We start from the raw sequence: 21941 nt of genomic DNA, 5'->3' as shown, positions 1-21941 counted from the left end.
GGCATGGAAATCAGTGTCACAAAGGAACAGGAGGCAGGCCACAAGGGCCACACAGAGGAGTAGCAGGGTCAGTCAGGAGACACACGGAAGGGGGAAAATACGAGCAAGAACCTTTAGTGTGGGTTCTGCAGGGAGAAAGAGGTAAGGCAGGGTAAGCAGGGTAAGTAGTTTTAGAATTGGCTAGATGGGCTGGAGAGGCTGTCCCAAGTTGTACCTGGCTGTGGGAAATCAGCATGGGGGAGCATTTGCCCTGACTATGAAAGCCTGATCATACGTGGTTGGGCTGAGGGGTTCAGATTGGCTGGTTTGCGCATAAAAGACACACTTGCAGGGAGGTAGTCTGTAGCACGAAGACTCAGATAGCCCTGAGTAGGACAGTCCCCCCTGGGTCATCAAGACCTCAAAACTACAGAAAAGAAAGAGCATAATCAATACATCTCCATTATTTGAACACTTTAGGGTTATAAAGTGGCCTTCCTCATCTTAAATAACTGTTTTTGGCCTGAATTTTACTTTGTTTGATATAAGATCATGTCTCTTATATTGCTTTTTGTTTTTGTTGTTTTATCTTTGCGTGTTAAATCTGATACAGCACTATCCTTCCCTCTTAGTTGCATCTTTTCTGAATCACTTTGCTCTAGATAGATCTCATATATACAGCAAATAGTTAGACTTTGCTTTGTGAGATAATATGAAAAACCTCATATTTAAATAGTTGCATTAAGTCTGTTTAAAGGTATTGCTCTGACAGATATGGTGGTTCTTACTTCTATCATATTGTCTTTTCTATTTTTATATATAAATATTTCAAATGTCTTTCAATATATTTTGTTAGGTTCTTCTTTAAAATATATTTCTAATATTTAGAAAAGTTGCATTTTTTATGTGACTTACTTTTTAAAATTCTACCTTTGTGTAACATCCTGTTTTCTTTTCTCTTTAGACCATATTAGTTCTTACAATCTGCCCCAGCAAAATTAGCTTGTATCTTCTTCTTCCTCCCTCCTCTCTTTTTCTGTCTCTTGCCATCCAATTAAATCAGTAGTATATCTTTTATCTGGTTTTGCATTCATCTCTGTACTATTAAAAATATTTATGTATTTATATTTAATCTTTCAACTTTAAATATTATTATTTTGTGTTCCCATGTAGCATAGCTAAGGGAACTGTTAGTTGATTCTACTTTCTGCCTTCTACCATTTTGTTGACTGTACCATTTTTGCTCAGCAATCTATTGACCTTCTCCTCTTTCAATTGTATCTGTACCTTTGCTTTTTCATAGTTGTACAGTTAAATAAATTTACTACTGCCTGGCTGTCCCTTTGCCAAACTCCCATTCATCTCTTGACTAGCTGGAGCCCAATCTCTAGTAGTTTTCTCAAGAAAGATCTATTTGAGTAGTAGTTCCTGGACTCATACACATTTAAAATGGTTTGTCGGCAGCCTCTGCAAATGAAAGGATAGCCTCTATGAGTATAAAAATTTCTTAGCCCACATTTATTTCTCTCTTACAGTATCTTGTACATGTCACCCACTAACTTCAGGCTTTGAATGTGGTTGCCAGGAAGTATGTTAATAGCCCAATTTTCTTCATTTTTTGCTTAAATATTCAGATAAAAAATATACTCAGTATGAAAAATATATATATTATTCAACACAAAATAATTTTATAAGGATATATCTTGGTATTGATTATACTAAGAGAACCTCCTTTTATGCAGTGTGCCTTTCAATATATGGAATCAAATCTTTGCATCAAAAGCTTGTTTTTTTAAGATAGTTTTTAAATTCTTTTTTTTTCTATTATTTTAGATTTCTTTTTTTTTTAAAGATTTTATTTATTTATTTGAGAGGGAGAGAGGAAATGAGAGAGGGAGAGCGTCGGAGGGAGAAGCAGACTCCCTGCTGAGCAGAGAGCCCGATGCCGGACTCGATCCCAAGACTCCAGGATCATGACCCGAGCCGAAGGCAGTCACTTTACCAACTGAGCCACCCAGGCGCCCCTATTTTAGATTTCTTATTTTAGGCTCTAGTTATGCATATGTTGTGTGCCTTTCACCTGTATTCTACACCTACCATTTCTCTGTAAATTTTTATTTTTGTTTCACTTTTTCCACTTTATTTATTTTTCATTTTCTTGTAATGATGTGTTTATTTATTTTAGAGAAAGAGAGCACAGGTAAGGGGAAGAGCAGAGGGAGAGGAAGAGAATCCTCAAGCACATGCCCCACTGAGTGTGGAGTCCCACAACGGGCTTGATCCCACGACGCTGAGATCATGACCTGAGCCAAAATCAAGAGTTGGACACTTAAACAACTGAGACAGCCATCTGCCCCTATTTTTCATCTGCTATCTGTGGTCTGTTTTTTCTTTGCTCTCTTAAAATTTAACTTCATTTCAAAAAGGATTCTGATTATTTTTTGCTTTTTCTCCTGAGTTTAGTCAGTTCCCATTTCACATCTTCCTGTGATCTCCTGCATCTCTGCTTTATAGACCCAGGTTCGAGTGAACTATAGCCCCCCAAAAGCTTGACAGACCCGGATTTGAATCTCAGTTGCCACTTACTGGCTGGATTTCAATCACAAGCCATAGAAGTTAGATGTAGCAGAAACTTAACAATGAATGATCATAACACCAACCACCATAGGCTAAGATCTTTACCAACATGACCTCCTAGTCTCACTTAATCCTCTTAAGAATTCCCATTAGATGGATTTTACTCTCCCCAGTTGTGCAGAGAAGTAATCTGAGGTTTCACATGGTGAAATGTTATATTCTCTCTCACAGAAGTCGCTACAAGGCAGAGCCAGGGCTGGACCCAGGCCCCAAAGCCTGTGTTCGTGACTGTTCCCCTGGACCAGTTCCTTCCTTGAAATGAATGCCCCAGCTTCAGAGGCACATACAGCCCATGGCCACCATGATCACTCAGCCTATCGATTCCATATGGGCCTCAGCCCATCCATTGTGGTGGTGAGGCCACTGTGGTCCTCTGGGCCCTTCCTGCTCCTCCTGAATCTGGGTGACATCCGTTAGAATTCTTTGAGACTTGGAATGGAAAACAAAGGAGAGCTTGAGTCATATGATCTCAGACCCCCCAAAGCCCACTTCCAGGCCACCAGGAGCCCACCCCATCCCTGTCCCCTAGATTTCCTGTTTTTAGATACAACCTGTACAACCTGTCAATACCAAGCTAACCACAGAGGCCTTCCCGGTCCACATGTCTATAAATCACCATTTACAATCCTGGTCTTCCCGAGCTGCCATCTTGGGAATTGTACAGAGTAGGAAGCCATCTTGAGGGCCTCCGACTCCCTCAACAATTAATGAATGTGTCTGTCGTCTGTCTTGTTTTCTTCCCATGTCAACGGCCTTTCCACATTTATGGACACTGAAGTACTGACTCCTTGAGGAATTCTTTAAAACTTCTAAAGGGAGTGTTTGGGAGCTAGGCTTCTGTGACAGTGCCGCTGCCCCTCCTCTCTTCCCTCTTCATTCTCATTTAACAGTTAATGAATTTCTGTGATGAGATGCAGCACAAGGAGGACCAGATGCTGCCTGGTTAAGAATACAGGGCAGGTGCGCAGCAAAGTGAGCATGAGTGTGGGACAGCAACAGGAGAATGCAGGGTGGTCACAAGCAAGCCAGAGAATCAGCAGTGAGGAGTCCCAGAACACACGGTCCTTCCCCAGTGGTAGGACACCTGCCTCGTCAGTGTGTCCAAGTTGATCCACTAACAGGTGTGTGAATGGGAACACACCCGCGTCCTGCAGGTCAAAGCTGCAGCACTGGCCCTCGGGGGCCTACTCTCACACTTGGGCCCGAATACCTTATAGTGGGGACAGTGGATGGGGGTTCTGAGAAGGGTGGGGAATAGACAGAAGCAGCAGAAGAGGCTCTTTCCACTGGGCATAAGAAGCCCAGTGGAGCGGGAAGGGGCTGGCTCCCCATATTAGTGCCCTGCGAGCAGGATTAGGGTCTACAGCTCTGCCAGGACCAGGTTTTGTGTGCTGGGCAGCCCTGCATGGGAGATGCAGCTCGGGCCGGGAGGACAGATTAGAGGGTTCACATGCAAACACCATGATGTAGCAAATGAGGAACTGCAGGTAAATGCCGTAATCAGTCTATGTGTCACTTTCTGTCCGTGATACACCATAACAGTGCCTGTTCGCTGTTGAGGCCTGGGGATGATGATACTCCTGGCTGCACCTGGAGCTCCTCAGGTGCCCCCCCCCCCATGGGATGCTTCCCTGCTCTCCCATCCCTCTTCACAACCAGAATTCGTCGTGCTGATGTTACTGCTAACACACACCTCCGTGCCGGAATGTCTGCATTTTTTTTTTAAAGATTTTATTTATTTATTTGACAGACAGAGATCACAAGTAGGCAGAGAGGCAGGCAGAGAGAGAGGAGGAAGCAGGCTCCCTGCTGAGCAGAGAGCCCGATGTGGGGCTGGATCCCAGAACCCTGGGATCATGACCTGAGCCGAAGGCAGAGGCTTAACCACTGAGCCACCCAGGCGCCCCGGAATGTCTGCATTTTGTGATAGGAACTGGCATCAGAAATGCTCCTCCTCCACCTCCCCTCTCAACCTTCCTCCTCCATGCAGCTTTGACCCTCCTCTGGGTATTGCCTTAGAGCCCGACCGTGCCTTGGAGCAGGGTTCCTCTCACATTATCACCCCTGCTCAGACATGATTTCCCTAAAGGCCATTCCCATTAATGCCCGTTTGATAGTCACTCTCCCTTAGACTTGAAAATGCCAGGTTTTGATCATGTGGGTAGTGTGTGTGCTCTGTGATTATTAGTCCCATGTGAGAGCACAAGTATGTTCTGACATTTCTGCTTCAGTTTCCTTTCCCCAAACCAGCCCTGTTATTGCCACCACCCCAGGCCCATGGCCACAACCACCACCCTCCACTTCCGCTACTAACCATAATCAGGCTGCATTACACCAGGACCCCCTATTTATTATCACTTACAAAAACACCAGCTCCTGCTGTTTTTTTCTGTTGTGTGGCCCAGATTAGTTTTCTTTTCTTACCCACTGAGATGGTACAAAGATGCTACTATTGCGTCTTTGTTAGCTGACTATGAAGGGGGGGGAAATGTGATTAAATTACAAATGGCCGTATGATGTCTGAGAGTATCAAGTCTGCACTAGATGTGGAAGGAACAAAAAAAAAAAGTGATGTCCCTATATTTTACACATCCAAAGCCTCATGATATTGTATATATACGTAATCCAGCATATAATTAGGTCAATACTGTTAATACCTGCACTTCGAAGTTAACCGGGAAAGGGTAAGATTTTATTTGCTCTTTAAAATGAAAGCGAAGCTTTTAATTCTGTTTTCAAAAAGCTAATGATGCCTGATAAATGGGACACAGTATGCAGTGTCTCTGTCCCTCCATTAGAAGGCCGTTGACTCAGACTCAGAATTAGAGCCCCACGGAGTACCAGCCCCCACAACAGCTCTCCCTGGTGTTGCAAAGAGTCCCCTTCATCACCCTGCATCCATCTCCGTGCCCAGGGGCCCTGTTTAGAGCTGTCCCAGGCCAGGACCCCAGTCCCCAGGAGCATCTCACCCAGTTCAGGGTCAGAGGTCTGAAGACTGCTTCCTACTAAGTCTTTTACACAGAGAATGACTCTCAAGCTTCTGCTTTTCCCATATGAACCTTAGAAAGAGAACTAAAACTATAAGCAAAAGCCTAGAGAAAATTTGGGTATTTTTTTTTATTGGTTGTTTTTGGGTTTGTTGTTGTTGTTGTTGTTGTTTGTTTTTTGTTTGGGGGGGGTTAGTTTATATTTTGCTTCCCTCCAAGAATACGCTACCTCTACAAGTTGATTTTTCAAAGGGGTGGAGGAAAGCAGGATAATTAGGAACATAATGTTTTGACACGGGCGTGCATGAAGCTGAAGGCGATGAGAATAAATACAGTCACATATTTCTGATGGACGTCAGTCGCAGGTGTGAATCCCTACTTACACATCAGGCCATTTACCCCTCTGAAAATACGAGCATTACTGGTGGAAAGTTCATTACTGAACGTGCTGAGGAGGAGCCCTTCTTGCACAGTTTTTTTCAATTAGCAATAATTGCGCCTGGAATAAACCTCATTGGCTATGATACTGTCACTGCGCAAAGCTCACACAGTTTTTTTCTACAATGAGATCCTTAATATTGTCATTTCTTGGCCATAGGCAAAAACTGGGACCTGACCGCCGCTCTGAGTGACTATGAGCAGCTCCGACAAGTGCACACAGCCAACCTGCCACATGTGTTCAATGAGGGCAGGTGCCCCAAACAGCCAGAGCGAGAGCCGCCCCAACCCAGCCACAAGGTGGAGCGGCCCTGCCTGCAGAGACAGGACGACATTGCCCAAGGTACCTGGTGAGGGGCTGAGCCCAGAACGGCTTCCCCAGTGTGCTGTGGCTTGCATGGGGTGGCAGGGATGGGGGGTGGAGGGCGCAAAGGACCTGGCAAGGGCATCATCTCTGGGCCGCAGGCAAATCGATCTGTGCGTGCTCATCAAACTGAGATGTGCACCGCCACTTCGGTTTCAGGCTCCTCCCTCTGCCTCAGAGAAGCCAGAGGAGGAGTCCAGTTGCCCAGGACCCCACGTGATTAAAGGGGGACACTCCTCCTGGAGTCTTAGTCTCTCCCTGCCAATGCCCTCTAGTCCGTTCACTTAGTTCCTACATAGCGTGGTCTCCGGATCTGCTCATCATCAGTTCGTTGCTCCACGGGCTCCCTTTCCTCTATTCTTTTTCTTAATTACAGAAGTCAGATGTGTTTATCCCGATGAAAGAAACAGTACAAAGATATAGAGAGAGAACTTAAGAGTTTTCTTCACCCATCTCAGAGCTCACTGATGTAATAACCAAAGATTATGTCTTCGTCTGTCCCCTCCTTGCTTTCCGTGTGCTCTTTCAAAATGCATCAAGGTCAAATGCATATGATGCTTCTCAAATCACTTGTTTCTGGGAACACTGAATCATGAGTAGAGTCTCAATATTTTATTCCACAACCTACAGTAATATTTAAACCACTCCGGTATGAAGGGTTATTCTGGGTTTTCTTGGGTTTTGTGTTTTGCTTGTTTTCAATACTACTAACAATGCTAAAATAAACAACCGTATGCCTGTGATCTTAGATACTAGTGTTTTATTTCTCTAAGTCAGTGTTCCCAGAGTGGATTTGCTGTGCCAGTACCTGTGTGTCTTTAATTCAGTAACTTCAGGACTTTTTCAGATGCATTTCTGCTGGCGATGTGTGAAATGAGGTATCTCCCTCCCCTCTTGCTAGCACTGAACGTTTTTGTGGTGGCTTTACGTTGCTTTTCTACTGTAAAGGGTGGAAGAGGGTGTCTTGTTTTAACTTTCATCCTGTCATTTGTTAGTTAGCCAGCTGGATTTCCCCTTCTGCAACATGCCTGTTCTCATACTTTGCCCATTTTTCTGTTTTTTTTTTTTTTTTTTCAGTTTTCTGATCGATGTGTAGCATTCTTTGTGGTTAAGATTAGGGACATGTATTTTTACACATGTGTATGTCTTTTGCAGGATATCATTTGCTTTATGACTTTGTTTACAGAATATTCTGCCACACAAAATGTTTATATTATTATGCATTCATGGCTGATAGGAGTCCTCTTTCACTTTGGAAGGTCTCCCGGAGTACACAGTTACTGGAATTTGTCCCTATATTTGTTTTAAAATTTTGTTCATAGGTCTTTCGATTGATTTGAAATTTTTATACAAAATAGGAAAGAATCTAGTCTTGCTTTCTTCTGAATCAAGAATGAGTTACTCTAGCACATATATTGAATAAAACATTCTTTACCCACTGAACTAAAATGCCAAAGTTGCCATGTATTAAATTCCCAAATATATTTGGATCTGTTTCCAGACATTGTCAATACATGTGGTCACTCGTCCTGTTACCTTAACTCTGGTAGTCCATTTACTATAATTTTTGTTAAGGAACTTCTTTCATGGTATTCTTTTCCAAAGTTTTTTCACTATTTTGGGGCATTTTATTCTTTTTTTTTTTTAAGATTTTATTTATCTATTTGACCGAGAGATAGAGAGCACAAGTAGGCAGAGCTGCAGGCAGAGGGAGAGGGAGAAGCAGGCTCTCTGCTGAGGAAGGAGCCCAATGTGGGGCTCAGAACTAGGACCCTGGGATCATGACCTGAGCTGAAGGCAACCGCTTAACCAACTGAACCATCCAGGCACCCATGGGGCATTTTATTCTGCCATGTAAACCTTAAGCTTGGAATTCCAGTTGGAATTGGATTGAATTTTTATTTTAAGAATAATTGGCATATTATCATATTGTTTTCAATTCTAAGATTTTAGACCTAGAGAAAAGCGACTTACTTTTTCCATATTTATGTTTTATGTAGTAATTTACATAAATTCTCTTATAATACTAATCATTTTTTTCTAAGAGAACATCTGGGGTTTTCTAAATATATATATATGGCTGCTCCTGCTCTTTTTGACTGGCAGCAAACCAACCAACCCATTATTTTATCCTCACATTGAGAATGCTAGAAGGACCCTTCTCTCTGCTTCCAGAGAGGTTGATGGATTCAGAACCTAATAAATGTAAGTGAAAAACTAAGCCTGTCACATAATTCCATTAATTACGTTTTTTGAACAATCCTATGTACTTTTTATAAAATAGAAATTATAGTTTCTGAATTAGATACCCGTATCCTTTGAGTTCTTGAAATCATAGTGCATACATTTACATGGAAAATTAATGATCCATATTATAAATTGGGGGTCAGCAAGCAATGGCCCATGAGCCCACTCTGGCTACTGTCTGTTTTTTAAATAAAGTTTTTATTGAAACACCCTCTTGCCCATTCATTTATACACTGGCTATGTAAGCTCCGGCTTACAAAGCCTAAAGTATTTATATCTGCCCCTTTCAGAAAGACTTGTGCACCTGTTCTTAAAATACCTAGGATTTGCTTTAATCAGATATGATGAGATATGCACACATGGAAAATAATATCATGAAGGAAGTTGTTATACTCACAGTTCCCAAAAAAGCAGGAGACATGGCATGGCACACCATGCAGGACCACATGGGGAAGGACCAAGTGTGGTCAGGAGGCAGAAGGGACTGAGAAGAAAAACATGGACATGAACTTTTATTGTGATTTCCTTGGAAAAGGCAAGGGAGGATAAACAGATTTAGGATTGGCAAGACTGAATAAGTTCAGCAGGCTCTCTGGGGCTTAGAAGTTATCCCCGGTTGTCTTGTACCTTGCCCCCGGTCGCAGAGAACTATTGCTTGCTGGAGTATAGGAACCAGAGAGAAGAGGTGGTTCAGAGTGTGGCCTCTGGATTCATTGGTTTGCATAGAAAAGGCATGCTCCTTTCCTAGGAGTCATTGGCTCTCAGAATTAGCTACTCCTAGTAAGGAGAGTCCCTCCACACTCAGGGATGCCCCAGATGCCAGAGTATCAAGAATACAGAAAACAAGAAAATACAGTTAAAACAGCTCCCCTGGCCTGAATAACATCAGTATGAGTTGGTTTTGTCAATAGTTGCAGAATTCTGTGTGCTTCACTGTGTTTTTATTTAATATCTGTATTTCTCTAGAGTATAACTCTGAGCATGGTCATTTCCATAAAACAATTCATTTATACCTCTCAAAGAAGGATCACTGAGTTCATGTTTAAGGAATCAGTGTGTGTGTGTGTGTGTGTGTGTGTGTGTGTGTGTGTGTGTCTGTGTGTGATTACATATATACATTCATGGAGATGGTGGTGAGCAAGTGTTAGAATTAGGAGCATATGTTTCTCACTATATGAGCTTTAACATAACTTACTTTTAGTTCAAAAGGTTTTTTCTTTTTTTAAGATTTATTTATTTATTTGAGAGAGACAGAGAGAGAGCAGAGGGAGGGGCAGAGGGAGAGGGAGAGAGAATTCTTAAGCAGGTTCCCCACTGAGTGGGGAGCACAACGAGCATCTCAATCCCAGAAGCTGAGATCATGACCAACCCGAAACCAAGAGTTGGACACTCAACCGAATGAGCCACCCATGTGCCCCCAAAATGTTTTTTCATTCAGACCCCAAATAGTTACTATATGGAACTATTTAATAGCATCGTATTATACTATGAGTCACAATGCTCCTAAGGTCCTAATAGCATCTCAATGATTGGCAAAGAGGTACTAAGTGATAAGCCACGAAGGAGTGTGGATGACTGTGCCCAGCAGATTCCCACTATTGAGAGCTGCATCGTGAGTCTGCCCAGTGGACTGTAACACCTTGGGTGTTAAGGAACGTCTGATGCCCATCTCCATCAGGTGCCCAGGGGGTGAAGCAGTTTCTACTTTCCCAGATACAGAAACAGTAGTCTGTATCAAGAAGTGAGACATCAGCGTGGCTTGTGAGATCTGGAGAACATGGCAGAAGGACTCAGAGTCTCCTTCGCTCCTGCTCTCAAGACTGTGGACTGAGTGCAGGAAGCAATGGGGCCATCCCCAGTGGTAGACAAGCCAGGCCCTACATGCTCCAAGTCTCTTCTTTCTCATGGCCAGGGTGGTTTAACTTCTCTTTGCCTTTCCTCAAAATACAAAATAATGAGTCTTCATGGTCTCAGAATCCAACCGAAGGTGAATTAAAACTACTCATTTTAAAATACTCTCTCTGTGGGACTCACCATTCATTTTAATGCCCAGATACTTGAGGCTTCTGGGAATTGACGTTAAATTTAAAACCAACTTACCCTGGGATCAAAAGCCTTCTGTTTTTAGTCTGCTGTAGCAAAATGATTTTGATGACATTTCTGTCCACTGCCCTTGCACTCGGGGAAGTAAGGAGCTCCCATTCCAGATGAAGGCCCGAGCTTGGGCTTTCGGTGAGCACAGGTGGGCAGAGACATGCTTCCGATTGGCATCAGCATGGACACAGAGCCTGATTGGTGGGCAGGCTAATCTGAAATGAAGTGGCAGTCCTCGTGACCCGAGTGGATACATTTAGGAATTGGCCACAGGGCTTAGACAACACCCATTCAGACACCAGTATGAATTTTGTTTTCCTGAGCAAATTAAAAGAGCACTTCTGCCTTGCTAGAAGAATTCTCCAGTATTACGACTATTGGTTGTAAACAGAAAACGTCCCCCCTAACACCGTGATTTTAAGAATTCTTCTATTATGAAGGATGCCTGGGTGGCTCAGTCGATTAAGAATTCTTTTATTATGGTTAACGTTAGCTATGAAGAGCAGGGCTCAAAAAACCAAGTGTCAAGAGAACAAAGACATCTGCTTTTTTGCTGCACGTTGGGATCTCGTGATTAACTCCCTCCCAGGGCAACAGCAGGTAACTCAGAGGAAATCTGCCCTACACGTCTCACCCTTTGGCTGGAAACTCCAGGCAGAATAAGACCAGAGTAGATGGGCTCTTTTCGAGTGCAGGGACAATGTCAGACTGAGACAGAAGAAAAGCAGGGATGCCTGGGTGGCTCAGGTGGTTAAGCGTCTGCCTTCAACTTAGGTCATGATCCCAGAGTGCTGGGGTCTAGCCCCGTATTAGGCTCCCTGCTCAGCGGGGGGTCTGCTTCTCCTTGCGAAGCTCCCCTCTACTCATTCGCTCTCTCTTCCAAATAAATAAAATCTTTATAAAAAGAAGAAGAGAAGCAGATGTGATGGCTTCGTATTTTTTTATTTGGGGCATATTCATCACATGGGATATGTCTATCAGAGTACCTTTAGTACAGTAACCTCTCTTATAATCCAAGCCACATGGGAAAGCCTGAAACAACTGCTTCTTGCTTTAAATGTAAGAATGTCTAAAACAAAGAGCAGTCTGGCTTGTGGCCTTCAGCCGAGCCCAGGGCAGCTCTGCTGAACTGAGTTAGATGTTACTTAAGACCCCAAAACGCAAGACCAGCTATCTTCCGTGAGGCCGCTGTGTACGTGTGCGGTAGCCTTGCAACTCGCCTCTTTCTGAATGGTTTCCTGACTCAGAGTGAGTAAGCACCGTATGCCAGGTGCTGGTAATGTCAGCTCTGCCTCAGGGAGGTCTGCAGGAAGAGTGGCGGGGGTGCGGGTGAATGTGTGCGTGCCTGGGTGTATGTGTGTGCATGTGGACTTGGGTGGGGGCATATGTGTGCGTGCAACATGTGTGCACGTGCATGCCCGCACAGCCACATGGCCCCCGCAACTCCGTTCCTGTGGTCATCCTTCCCCCTCCCCCACCCTTGCAGAAAAGCGACTTTCCCGGGGGATTTCCCACGCCAGCTCGGCCATTGTCTCCTTGGCCCGGTCCCACGTGGCGAGTGAGTGCAACAATGAGCAGTTCCCCCTGGAGATGCCCATCTACACATTCCAGTTGCCAGATCTGAGCGTGTACAGCGAAGACTTCCGGAGCTTCATCGAACGGGACTTGATCGAGCAGGCGACCATGGTGGCTTTGGAGCAGGCAGGTGAGTGGCGGGTCCGGCAGGCCCGTGTGGCCTAGGCTCGGGGAGTGAGACTGGCCTGACGTAGACCAGTAGATCAGCGAGCAAGGGAGAGGCCTGTTGTGGCACCTCTGCAGCCACGCCCTGCTGCAGCCCAGGGCCGGACAGACTAGTAGGGATCCATGACAATGTGGTTCTGAGACCTCTTGGGTTTTCCCTTTGCTCCCAGATCCGGCCTGGCTAGGCCGGCCCCCTCTAAGGAGAACGCTCTGTGGTTTTGCCTTATTTTTCTCCTGTTTCCATCTAACATTCCCATGGGTGTCGAATGAAAGGCAGAAGGACCATGGGCTTTGAGAAGGATAGGAGACTGTCACTTCCTGGGGATAGGAGAAAGTTATGTAACCACCCTGAGTCTGTTTTCCTGCAAAGACGGGAAGACAGGTGGTGGCCCGGCGAAGCTCTTACATCTTGTGTGGCGGCCGTCTCCTGCCCTCCCGGGCTTCCCGGCCTCCTGGTTGAAGAGACACAAACCCTGACTTCACCTTCTCCCTTCTTCTGAGGGTTTCTTCTGACATCCCAATGAGGAAGAGATTTGGGGAGCAAGCCAGGCTTGTCTTCTTTGGCGCTCCTAAGGACAAAACAGTCAGTGCAAAACAAATGTCTAAAACAGATGTAGGTTCTTCCTGAAACAGAGCAAATATCCTATCTTACTCATCACCGTTTTCATTATGTGTCTTTGCAAAACCACATGTTCAGGGACTTCTCGGACATGCATCCAGAAGACTCGATGCCCTTCTTAGGCCCAGCATCCTCTCCCATGGGACCCCGTCTGCTACTGTGGGTTGTCCGTGCACGAGGAGTGTGTCCTCACCCAGCTGGGCTGGGGAGCAAGGCTTTCTGATTCTGACTCTACGGTCAGCAGCTCTTCCCGGCTGCTGTGGGTTGGAGCCTCCATTTCAAAGTCCGGGTATATCGAGGGGCTCCTGTGTGGCCCCTCCCAGGAGAACAGGATGGGGAGCCTCTGACTGAGCATGGCAGAGAGGGTGTGTTCAGTCCTGCAGCCACGAGAAGTGCTCCGTCAGGAAATCAGGCTGGTCTCAGCCCTTCACCAAGACATAGTTGAAAATGCCCAAGCCTTTGGAGTGCTGCAGAAGACTCAAGAGAAGGATCTGTCGTTGGTATGATCTTGATCTTGACAGATGGACCAGTCATTTCCTACCAGTCCTGGTAGCAAAGAGGCAAATGATGAGAGTAGCTGATGGAGAGCACTACTTATAGAAGGTATGGCTTCTCGAAGAAAAGATTCTGGAAATATAAACACTCCAGACACCTTGTTCCTCCACCATCCGGGCTCTGACCAGTGCCTCTCACCCGCAGAAGGGCTGAGAGCAGAGAGCCCATTACTGGGGTCTGTGCAGGTCGCCCTTTGGGTGCAGAGTAGGGGGAGCAGAGATCTGTGGGACAAATAGGAAGCATCCAGAAGTGGACTCTAGGGTGTTCTCCCCAGATGCCAGCTTCTGTGTATACTCAGCCTCCTCCCATTTCTTGTAGAACAATCCAGGAAACATCCTCATCTGCCTGCTCCAAGAAAGAAAGCACAGAATTCACGTAGACATAGGAAGGGGTGGTAGTGTGGGGCCTTATTTGTGCTGTGCAGCCTGGTGATCTGTCCCAGCCACAGGACTCGGGGGAGCCTCACCCATGGCATGCTTGGTTTGAGAACAGGGTCTACAGTCCCAGTAATTCATTGGATCTGATGTTGTGACTGTAGGTGACTTGTTACCTCCGCTGTTTCAGAGCTGTCAAAAGCAACCCAAAGACTAACACCCACAGCCATGCTCTGTCTCAGCTCACGGTCACCAACTGATCAACAATCACAAAACAATTCACCTGGATTAGCAATCATCCTAAACCACTCCCGATGGGGAGACTGGCTCTTTTAAAGATGCTTCTACGTGAATCATTCAGATAAGAGATTTTTTTTTTTAAGATTTTCTTTCTTTATTTATTTATCTGAGAGAGACAGAGCATGAGAGGGGAGAGGTTCAGAGGCGAGAAGCAGACTCCCTGCTGAGCAGGGAGCTGGAAGCTGAGCTCCATCTCAGGAGTCCAAGATCATAACCTGACCTGAAGGTAGTTGCTTAACCCACTGAACCACCCAGGCACCCAAGATAAAAGATTTTTAACAAAGGATTCACTCTTCATAGAGAAGGGGGAAATTGGTAGAAGTTAAGAAAGAAAAGCGTCTCATGAGCTAATGTCTCTCTAATGCTACCCAGCTCGGACTTTATAACCTTAGGTCCTGACAGTGGCTGGTAGCACCCATAACTTTGGCTATTTCCTTTGAAGGTTGAGTCCCAGCAAAGGGTGCAGCGCCCCCACCCTGGCACGATGAATGCCCCCTCCTTGGACCCTGCTATGCTTAGCAAAACCCTATACTTCTTTGTAATGTCTTTTCTGTTATTTCTTCCAGACATTGCATACTCATTTTTATAACATACGTCTTACCTTCTGGATTAGTATCTAAAAAGAGGTACTATTCCACTCCAACCATCCAGGCTTGGAAAGCTTTAAAAAACCCAAACTTAGGGACACCTGGGTGGCTCAGTGGGTTGAGCCGCTGCCTTCGGCTCAGGTCATGATCCCAGGGTCCTGGGATCGAGCCTCACTTCGGGCTCTCTGCTCAGTGGGGAGCCTGCTTCCTCTTCCCTCTCTGCCTGTCTCTTTGCATGCTTGTGATCTCTGTCAAATAAATAAATAAAATATTAAAAAAAAAAAAAAGAACCCAAACTTACTGAGTGAAGATGCTAACTTCACCAACACTGTTTCTGTCACATGCCAAGAGGATGGAGAGAACGGGCAGCAGGGATCCCCACCCAGCGCTGGGAAGGCACCCCATCCACGCTTCAGGAAGCCTTGAGAAGGCTGGCCGGCTGCCCCCCGCTTTGGGAGCATGCTCCTGGAGCAGCGAAAGCCTGCATGCCAGGTCTCTGCCTAGCACAGGGAAACAAGGAACTGAAAAACACTGTAGGCAGAAAGAATAAATGTGTTCATTTCCTCAGCATAGAGCTGACCCCAGCCTGCCATGCATCTGACTTCTCTTGACTTCTTTCCTCAACTCCCAAGCAGGGGTGTAGACTAGATGATCCATTAGGCCCTTTCTGTGCCCGGATTCTGGTGAGGACTCTGGCTCGTGTCAGGTGAGCCCCAGGTGGTCCCCCACCCCAACTGGAGGAGGAGTATGGTCCACTGAGAGGCCGACTTATTCTCTCCCACCCAGGCTGTGCTCCTGTTGCTACCATCAGGCACCACTGTTAATGTCCATGGGGAAGAAGGGGCTCGACCATGAAACAGCGATTTGAGAACGCCGCTCAGTGTTGCCGGTGTAATGTGTAAATTCCTCCTTGTAGTAATTTACTGCTCAGGATAGTTGTGGATAAGCTGCTGATATACATGTGTGCGCATATACTATATTTGTGGGAGAGTGACATAGATGCCCCCAAAACCCCACTTGTTCGAGGCATAGTTCTAGCTGCCTTGGGAAGGAAATATCATCTCTGTCACAGAGTGGCAGGTGGTGGTGGCCCCCCTGGGGCCACCTGGGACTCTACAGGAACTGGGATTTCTGTGGTCCAGAAAATTTGGAATAAATTGACCTTCATTCAGTTAGTTTTGCCCCTGGTCCACCCCAGGGGCTTAGCTCTACTCTCTCAGTGCCTGTTAAGGCATGGGACAGCCCATCTATCTGAGAGGAGCCCCCGTGTTGAGTGGGGTGCCAGTCTTCCCCTTCCACAGAACCCACAATGCCATTCTCCTGGGCTTTAAATCCCTGCAGGGTACAACAGCCCTCCCACACCATAACAGTCTCACAGGCAACAAAAGAACAGGGCTTCAGTGCATACAAGCACTGACCTCTTGAGAGATGAAGGAAAAATGTCTTTCATTCTTTAATGATTACCTGCCATGGAAAATACAAGAAACCATAAATTTCCCCATTGGGTTTTCTTGCTTCATTTATGTGTAAGAAGACTCTGAGATCACGAGTTCTAGGCCTGAGGAGTAACGACCTGTGCCTCGTCCAGAAGCCCGCCACTGTGGGCAAGATGGTGTGTGGTGCTTCAGTGAGGCTGTGAACCCAAAGGGCAGAGGCATGTCTGTGTAATATAGTAGTGACTGCATACCTGAGAAATTGAAGTATAGTCAGAAAATATATAGGGAACCCCTTGGCTTGTGGTGTTGAGTCTCGGCTCCATGGAAGGGTGTAGCTTGAAGCAGATTGGCCAGGGGAATGGTTAAGACGTGCAGATGTTCCCCAGGCTTCTGACTCAGCCCAACCTGACCAAGTTCCGGCCAGCTGGAAGAACTTGGCCAAGTTACTTGACCTTCTTGAGCCTCGCTTTCTTACATTTTAAGTCGAAGATGTGTGAGAGCTGCCAAGCCAAGACCAGTTCATCCAACACAACCCTGTGCTCCCATGAAACAGCCCATCGCAGGTGCTGGGGTCATGACTCTAAACCACGCAGGTGAAATTTCTGCATTTGCAGAGATTAAATTCTAGTGGGGAAGAATGACAATAAAAGGTAGACCATAAACGTGAACTGAGGCGGTGAGGACCGTTGTGGAAGGGGTAGGAAATAAGGTACGGGGTACGGGGATGTGAGGAGACAGGAGGGAGAGTAAGGCAGGTCTCTGGAGGGCAGGGAGGAGGGAGAGATGGAGACTTCCAGCTCTGGTGGTCCCGGCAGGAGGGGCTTGGCCTCAGTCTTGCGCACTACATAAGGAAGGCCAGGCATGAGAGTAGTTCGAAGGGGTGCTGGAGGAGTTGGAAAGGAAGGCAGAAGAATAGTGGCCAGGGGCCCAGGGAACCACTATGAGCCCTGGGACTTAACTGTAGGCCGGATGTACAGTCCTGGGAGGACTTCGAGCAGGGGAGTGACATGTTTGGATCCCCATCTGATATATTCAGGTGCTTTGTTGAGAATGGAGTCTAAGGGGGCAAGAGAAGAAGCAGGAAGAGTAAGGAGGAGGTAGCTGCTTTAGCTCAGGGGAGGGGGTAGCCAGCACCTGGGGGTAGCAGTGGAAGTCACAAGAAGAAGCTAGATATTGAAGGAGGATCTGTGTTGAAGGTGGACCCATGGGATGCGCTGATGGACTGGATGGGGACCATGGCAGAAAGGCTGAGGCAAGCATGAGCCCAAGAATGTTGCCCACCCTTAGTGGGTAGATGACAGTAACAGTACCATGGGGAGATGCAGACCCCTGTGGGGAGGAACAGGCTTGGGGGGGCGATGGCTGGGCCAGGAGGGACAGACTGACTAGGTCAGAGATCCTGGTGAGACCTGTGACACTGCTGTCCAGTTGTACATGAGAGTCTGGAGGTCAGGAGCGGCCCAGGTTAAGGATATGGATTTGAGAGTTAACAGTGTGATAAGAAATCCCTGGGGAGGAGGTGAGCTATCATAGCAGCAAGCTCCCATCGCGCCCCCAGCACAGCTCTGCTCTGTGTTGAATACCAGGTGGATGGCGGGGGTTGGGGGGTGGGTCTGGAGCTGGACAGAAACGCTAGGGAGAGAGACCTAGAGCAACACACTGTAGTCCCGTGGGAGGGACTTGCAGAAGCAGAGGCAAGACCCAGAGAAGAGGGATCAATGACCTTGGGTGTGTGGAGTCACTCCATAAGGGAAGTGATGTTAAAAGGAATCACAGGGTCACGTTCAGGGCACGATGTGCTCGTCTTGCTCCTAGAGACTTATCACGTTTTGTTTTCTTCGTGGGTGATGAGCAAAATGACATCTTATTTTAAACTGTGTGGTAACCATCTGTTACAAAGCTCAAGTTAATTGGTCCCATTATCGTGTATGAATCAGGAACGTTGCTTGGAAAAGGCAGAATGAGTGACTAATCGCTCCTCACCCGTAATACCACCAGCCTCCCTCGATGGAGTGCACCCACCATTTTCTTCTCTGCAGGTGCTCACGTCCTGTGGGTTTTTTTCTATTCACAGTGCAAGTTCCCACGTTTGCATGTCTGTCTCCTGTTCTTAAGTGAAGTTATTGTGTGAGGAAACTGAATGACCATTTTGTCAAAGCTAGAAATAGGAACTTTGTACCATGTTCCCAGTCACACTGCTTGGGCAAAAAACACCTTAATCATGGACATCCCAACCTGGGTCTGGCTGGAGATGTTAGAATAGTGCAGAGCCATTTTTCGGTCTCCAGAGGCTAGAAAGCACTGGCATTTATCATAGCTGGGTCATCTTCCTGGGGTGGTCACATCCGACTGACGGTCCTAGGAATGCTCTCAACTACGTGACAATCTTGACTTTCTGGAAGCCAACTGAAATCAAGCCACTAAGCCTTAGCTTCCATCCCCCTAAGCCACATACTAAATTTTATCATGATTCAGTTACCTTCCAAGTGTGACTAACTATGTGGGCTACAGTGAGATTAAGAAAATGACACATTGCCCAGAAGAAATTTGAATGAAGAGAAGATGCCCCATTTAAGATGGCATTAATTCTCGGACCCAGAAAGGTTACTTCCAGAGATATGTGATTCCTTTTACATTTTCTAGATGTGCAAGATTCCTTCTAGAGGAAAGATGACTTCTGGCTGTAGCTGGTGAATTTACACCCCTAAGGCTCCTTTTCTGGGGTCAGAGTCCAGGAATGCCCCACGAAGAGGTGGAAGGCAGCCTCCCCTCCCCCAGAGGGCAAAGCACAGGTTCTGCTTTATTGAGCATGCTTTCAGGATGTGCCCTATTTGAGGTAGATGAGAAATTCATGGAAGGAATCACTATTGAAATTATCTGGCACAATGAGATATCTAACACACGTGCTGGGGTCCAAAGCATCCTCTGCCTGGCCTAGCAGCAACGTTAGTGACCCATCCTCTGACTTATTTTCCAGCAAATGAACATGGTGGCATATAGGAAGACAAGAAGATAAGAACAAGAATCTGGGCAAGGACGTTATCTAAATTGCATTAAAAAAAACACCTTTCAGGGGCACCTGGGTGGCTCAGGGGGTTAAAGCCTCTGCCTTCGGCTCAGGTCATGATCTCAGGGTCCTGGGATCGAGCCCCACATTGGGCTCTGCTCAGAAGGGAGCCTTCTTCCCTCTCTCTCTCTCTGCCTGCCTCTCTGCCTACTTGTAATCTCAGTCTGTCAAATAAATAAAATCTTTAAAAAAAATAAACTACCTTATCAGGTAGCATTCTCACCCCCTGAAAGGTCAGGTGCTTTCCCTGTTCTATGTAAGGCCTCAGGTTGCTGAGAATGTTGGAAAGCTTTTAATAACTGGGGTAGATGGCATTATTTACGCTGGATTCATCACGTGAACAGGACAAAAAAGAGAAGAAATCTATCTTTTGGAGTCTCTAGAGGATGAGAATATAATCTTACCAAAGGGGCTTCTAAAAGCTATGGAGCTTGTCCCCCCCACCTCTGGGCAGGGTGCCTTCACCTGGCCTACAGTGACATGCCACTGGTTCCCTCAGGATCTGAAGGTCATGCTTTCTCTAGGTCAGTCTGCTCCTTCTCCGCCCCACACCTCCAGGGTCAATCCAGTGGGTGTTCAACCCCTCTGTGCCCCAGGGCTCCCCAGGGAGGAGGTGTGGGCCTGCCCTCCAGGGCTCACAGGCCAGAGAGCAGACAGCTGCGAGGCTGTGAGAGAGAACCCGAATGACATGGGTGGTTTGCGATGCAATGCATACGGTGACCTGAAGGTGACCTCAAGACAAGGCTTAAGCATGCCTGGGGCAGGGGTGGGGGGTGGAGGGGGTGGGGCAGAGGTGGTCCCTGTGCTGGGGACCAAGGTCTCCAGGACCAAGTGGCAGTGACCAGAAGTTGGGACAAGGGCAGCAGGGAACATATGAACAGCAAGCCTGCTCATGCTGGTTGCCAAGAGGCTGTGTGTCTTGAAGAAGGAGAGAAGGTGGAGAAGTGTCCCTGAGAGCAAGGACATGCCAGGCCCCTGGAAGTGAGAGTTATAAGAGGAAAGGGTTCCTAGAGAAAGCAGCACACCTCCACCTGTCTACCAGTTTCCCCCAGTTTTCTAGACATCTTAAAGAAGTGCCAAAGTGGAATTGAGCTAAAGGGACTTTTTTGGCCACGCGTGTTAATATCTGTTCATGCTTCAGGCTTCTTGAGACTAAGAAACTGTTAGGCAGTGTGAAGTGGGTGGACAGGGTGAAGATCGAGCCCTGCCATGTCCTGTCCAGGATGGGTCTCTGGCAAGCTGCACCCCATCTTCCTGCCCTGTCCTAGGTGTGCACACACTCCCAGTCCTGGGCCAAGGCGGTCTCTGCTTTCTTTGTGACTGAAGGTGTTTGTTCATGCATGGTCGGTCCCCTTAGCATGGTGTGCTCAAGAACAAACAGGTGTGTCCTAGACACTAGACACCATCCCAGGATGGGAATAAGAAACAAATAGACACAATTCCTTTCCAAATGTCCTCTGGCTGAAGGATGCTATATCCATTTTCTGTTGCTGCATAACAAAGTACCACAGGTTTAACAGCTATAAATTTGTTGTCCGGAAGTTTCCGTGGATCAGAAGTATGTACCTATTAGCTGGGTCTTCAGCCCAGAGCCCCTCAAGTCTGAAATCCAGTTGTCAGGGGCTGTCTTCAAATGGAGGCCCAACTAGGGAAAGATCTACTTCTGAACACCTCCTGGAGCTATTGTCCGAATTCAGTACTTTGTGAGGGCACCTGGGTGACTGTTGATTTAGGCTCATGGTCGTGATCTCATTGTGGGGTAGAGCACTTTGTCCAGCTCTGCTCAGTGAGGAGTCTGCTTGCTTGAGAATCTCTCTCTGCCCCTCCCCCACCTCTCTAAAATAAATATATAAAATCTTAAAAAAAAAAAAAAAAAGAATTCAGTTCTTTGCAGCTAAGTTCCAGCTTGCTTGATAGCTCTTGGTAGGGGAAGTTTGTGGCAAATAGAAAAGGCTCTAAAGACCTAGGCTTTTGTCACATGGCCCTCTTTACAACATGTCAGATTACTTCTTCAAGACTAGCAAGAGGATCTGATTCTTCTCTCTTCTCCCTCTACCCTTTTCTGCCTTCCTCCCTCCTCCCCTCTCCTCTTTTCTTGTCTCTCCTGTCTATGACTTCCTGCTTCTCTGACCACCAAACTCTTTGTTAAGGTGGTCACCTGATTAGCTTGGGCCCACCAGACTACTCTCCCTTTCAGGTCAATTGTTAAGTCAACTAATTACCTCTACAAAACCCTTATATTGCCAGGAAAGGTAACCCAACCATGAGGGTGTCATCCCACCCACACTCAAGGGAAGGGGATTCCTCCCCCTCCCAGAAGTGGGTGTCTTGGGGTCACCTTAGAAGTCTGCTTACCACAGATGCAATGTTGTTATTTGCATTTTGACAATTCCCCTGTGCTTAAAGTTCCAGAATGGGAGTTTAAATCATGTAGAATATATTATGGTCAAAGGAATTTTCCCAACTTCCCCATGTGTCTTTATTAGCCACTTCACTTGGATCAATAGTCTATATGGG

The 21941-nt window shown here is 46.5% G+C and overlaps 1 protein-coding gene across 3 annotated transcripts in view; it reads left to right on the top strand.

The window, feature by feature from the left end:
• The window catches only part of OTUD7A (OTU deubiquitinase 7A), a 356697-nt gene that overhangs the window by 266098 nt on the left and 68658 nt on the right, over positions 1-21941 (top strand). For 2 of the 3 annotated variants that reach the window (XM_032342262.1, XM_032342263.1), the window contains exons 2-3: positions 6202-6391; positions 12233-12451. In XM_032342262.1, the coding sequence (XP_032198153.1) occupies positions 6238-6391; positions 12233-12451 (373 nt within the window). In that variant the 5' untranslated portion in view covers positions 6202-6237. The remainder of the gene's footprint in view (positions 1-6201; positions 6392-12232; positions 12452-21941) is intronic. The other variant, XM_032342261.1, reaches the window with a different exon arrangement.

The sequence above is a fragment of the Mustela erminea genome, chromosome 5 (genome assembly GCF_009829155.1).
Source record: "Mustela erminea isolate mMusErm1 chromosome 5, mMusErm1.Pri, whole genome shotgun sequence".
Classification (NCBI taxonomy): domain Eukaryota; kingdom Metazoa; phylum Chordata; class Mammalia; order Carnivora; family Mustelidae; genus Mustela; species Mustela erminea.
Note: the sequence above shows the minus strand (reverse complement) of the source record. Positions and strands in the feature narration are given on the sequence as shown.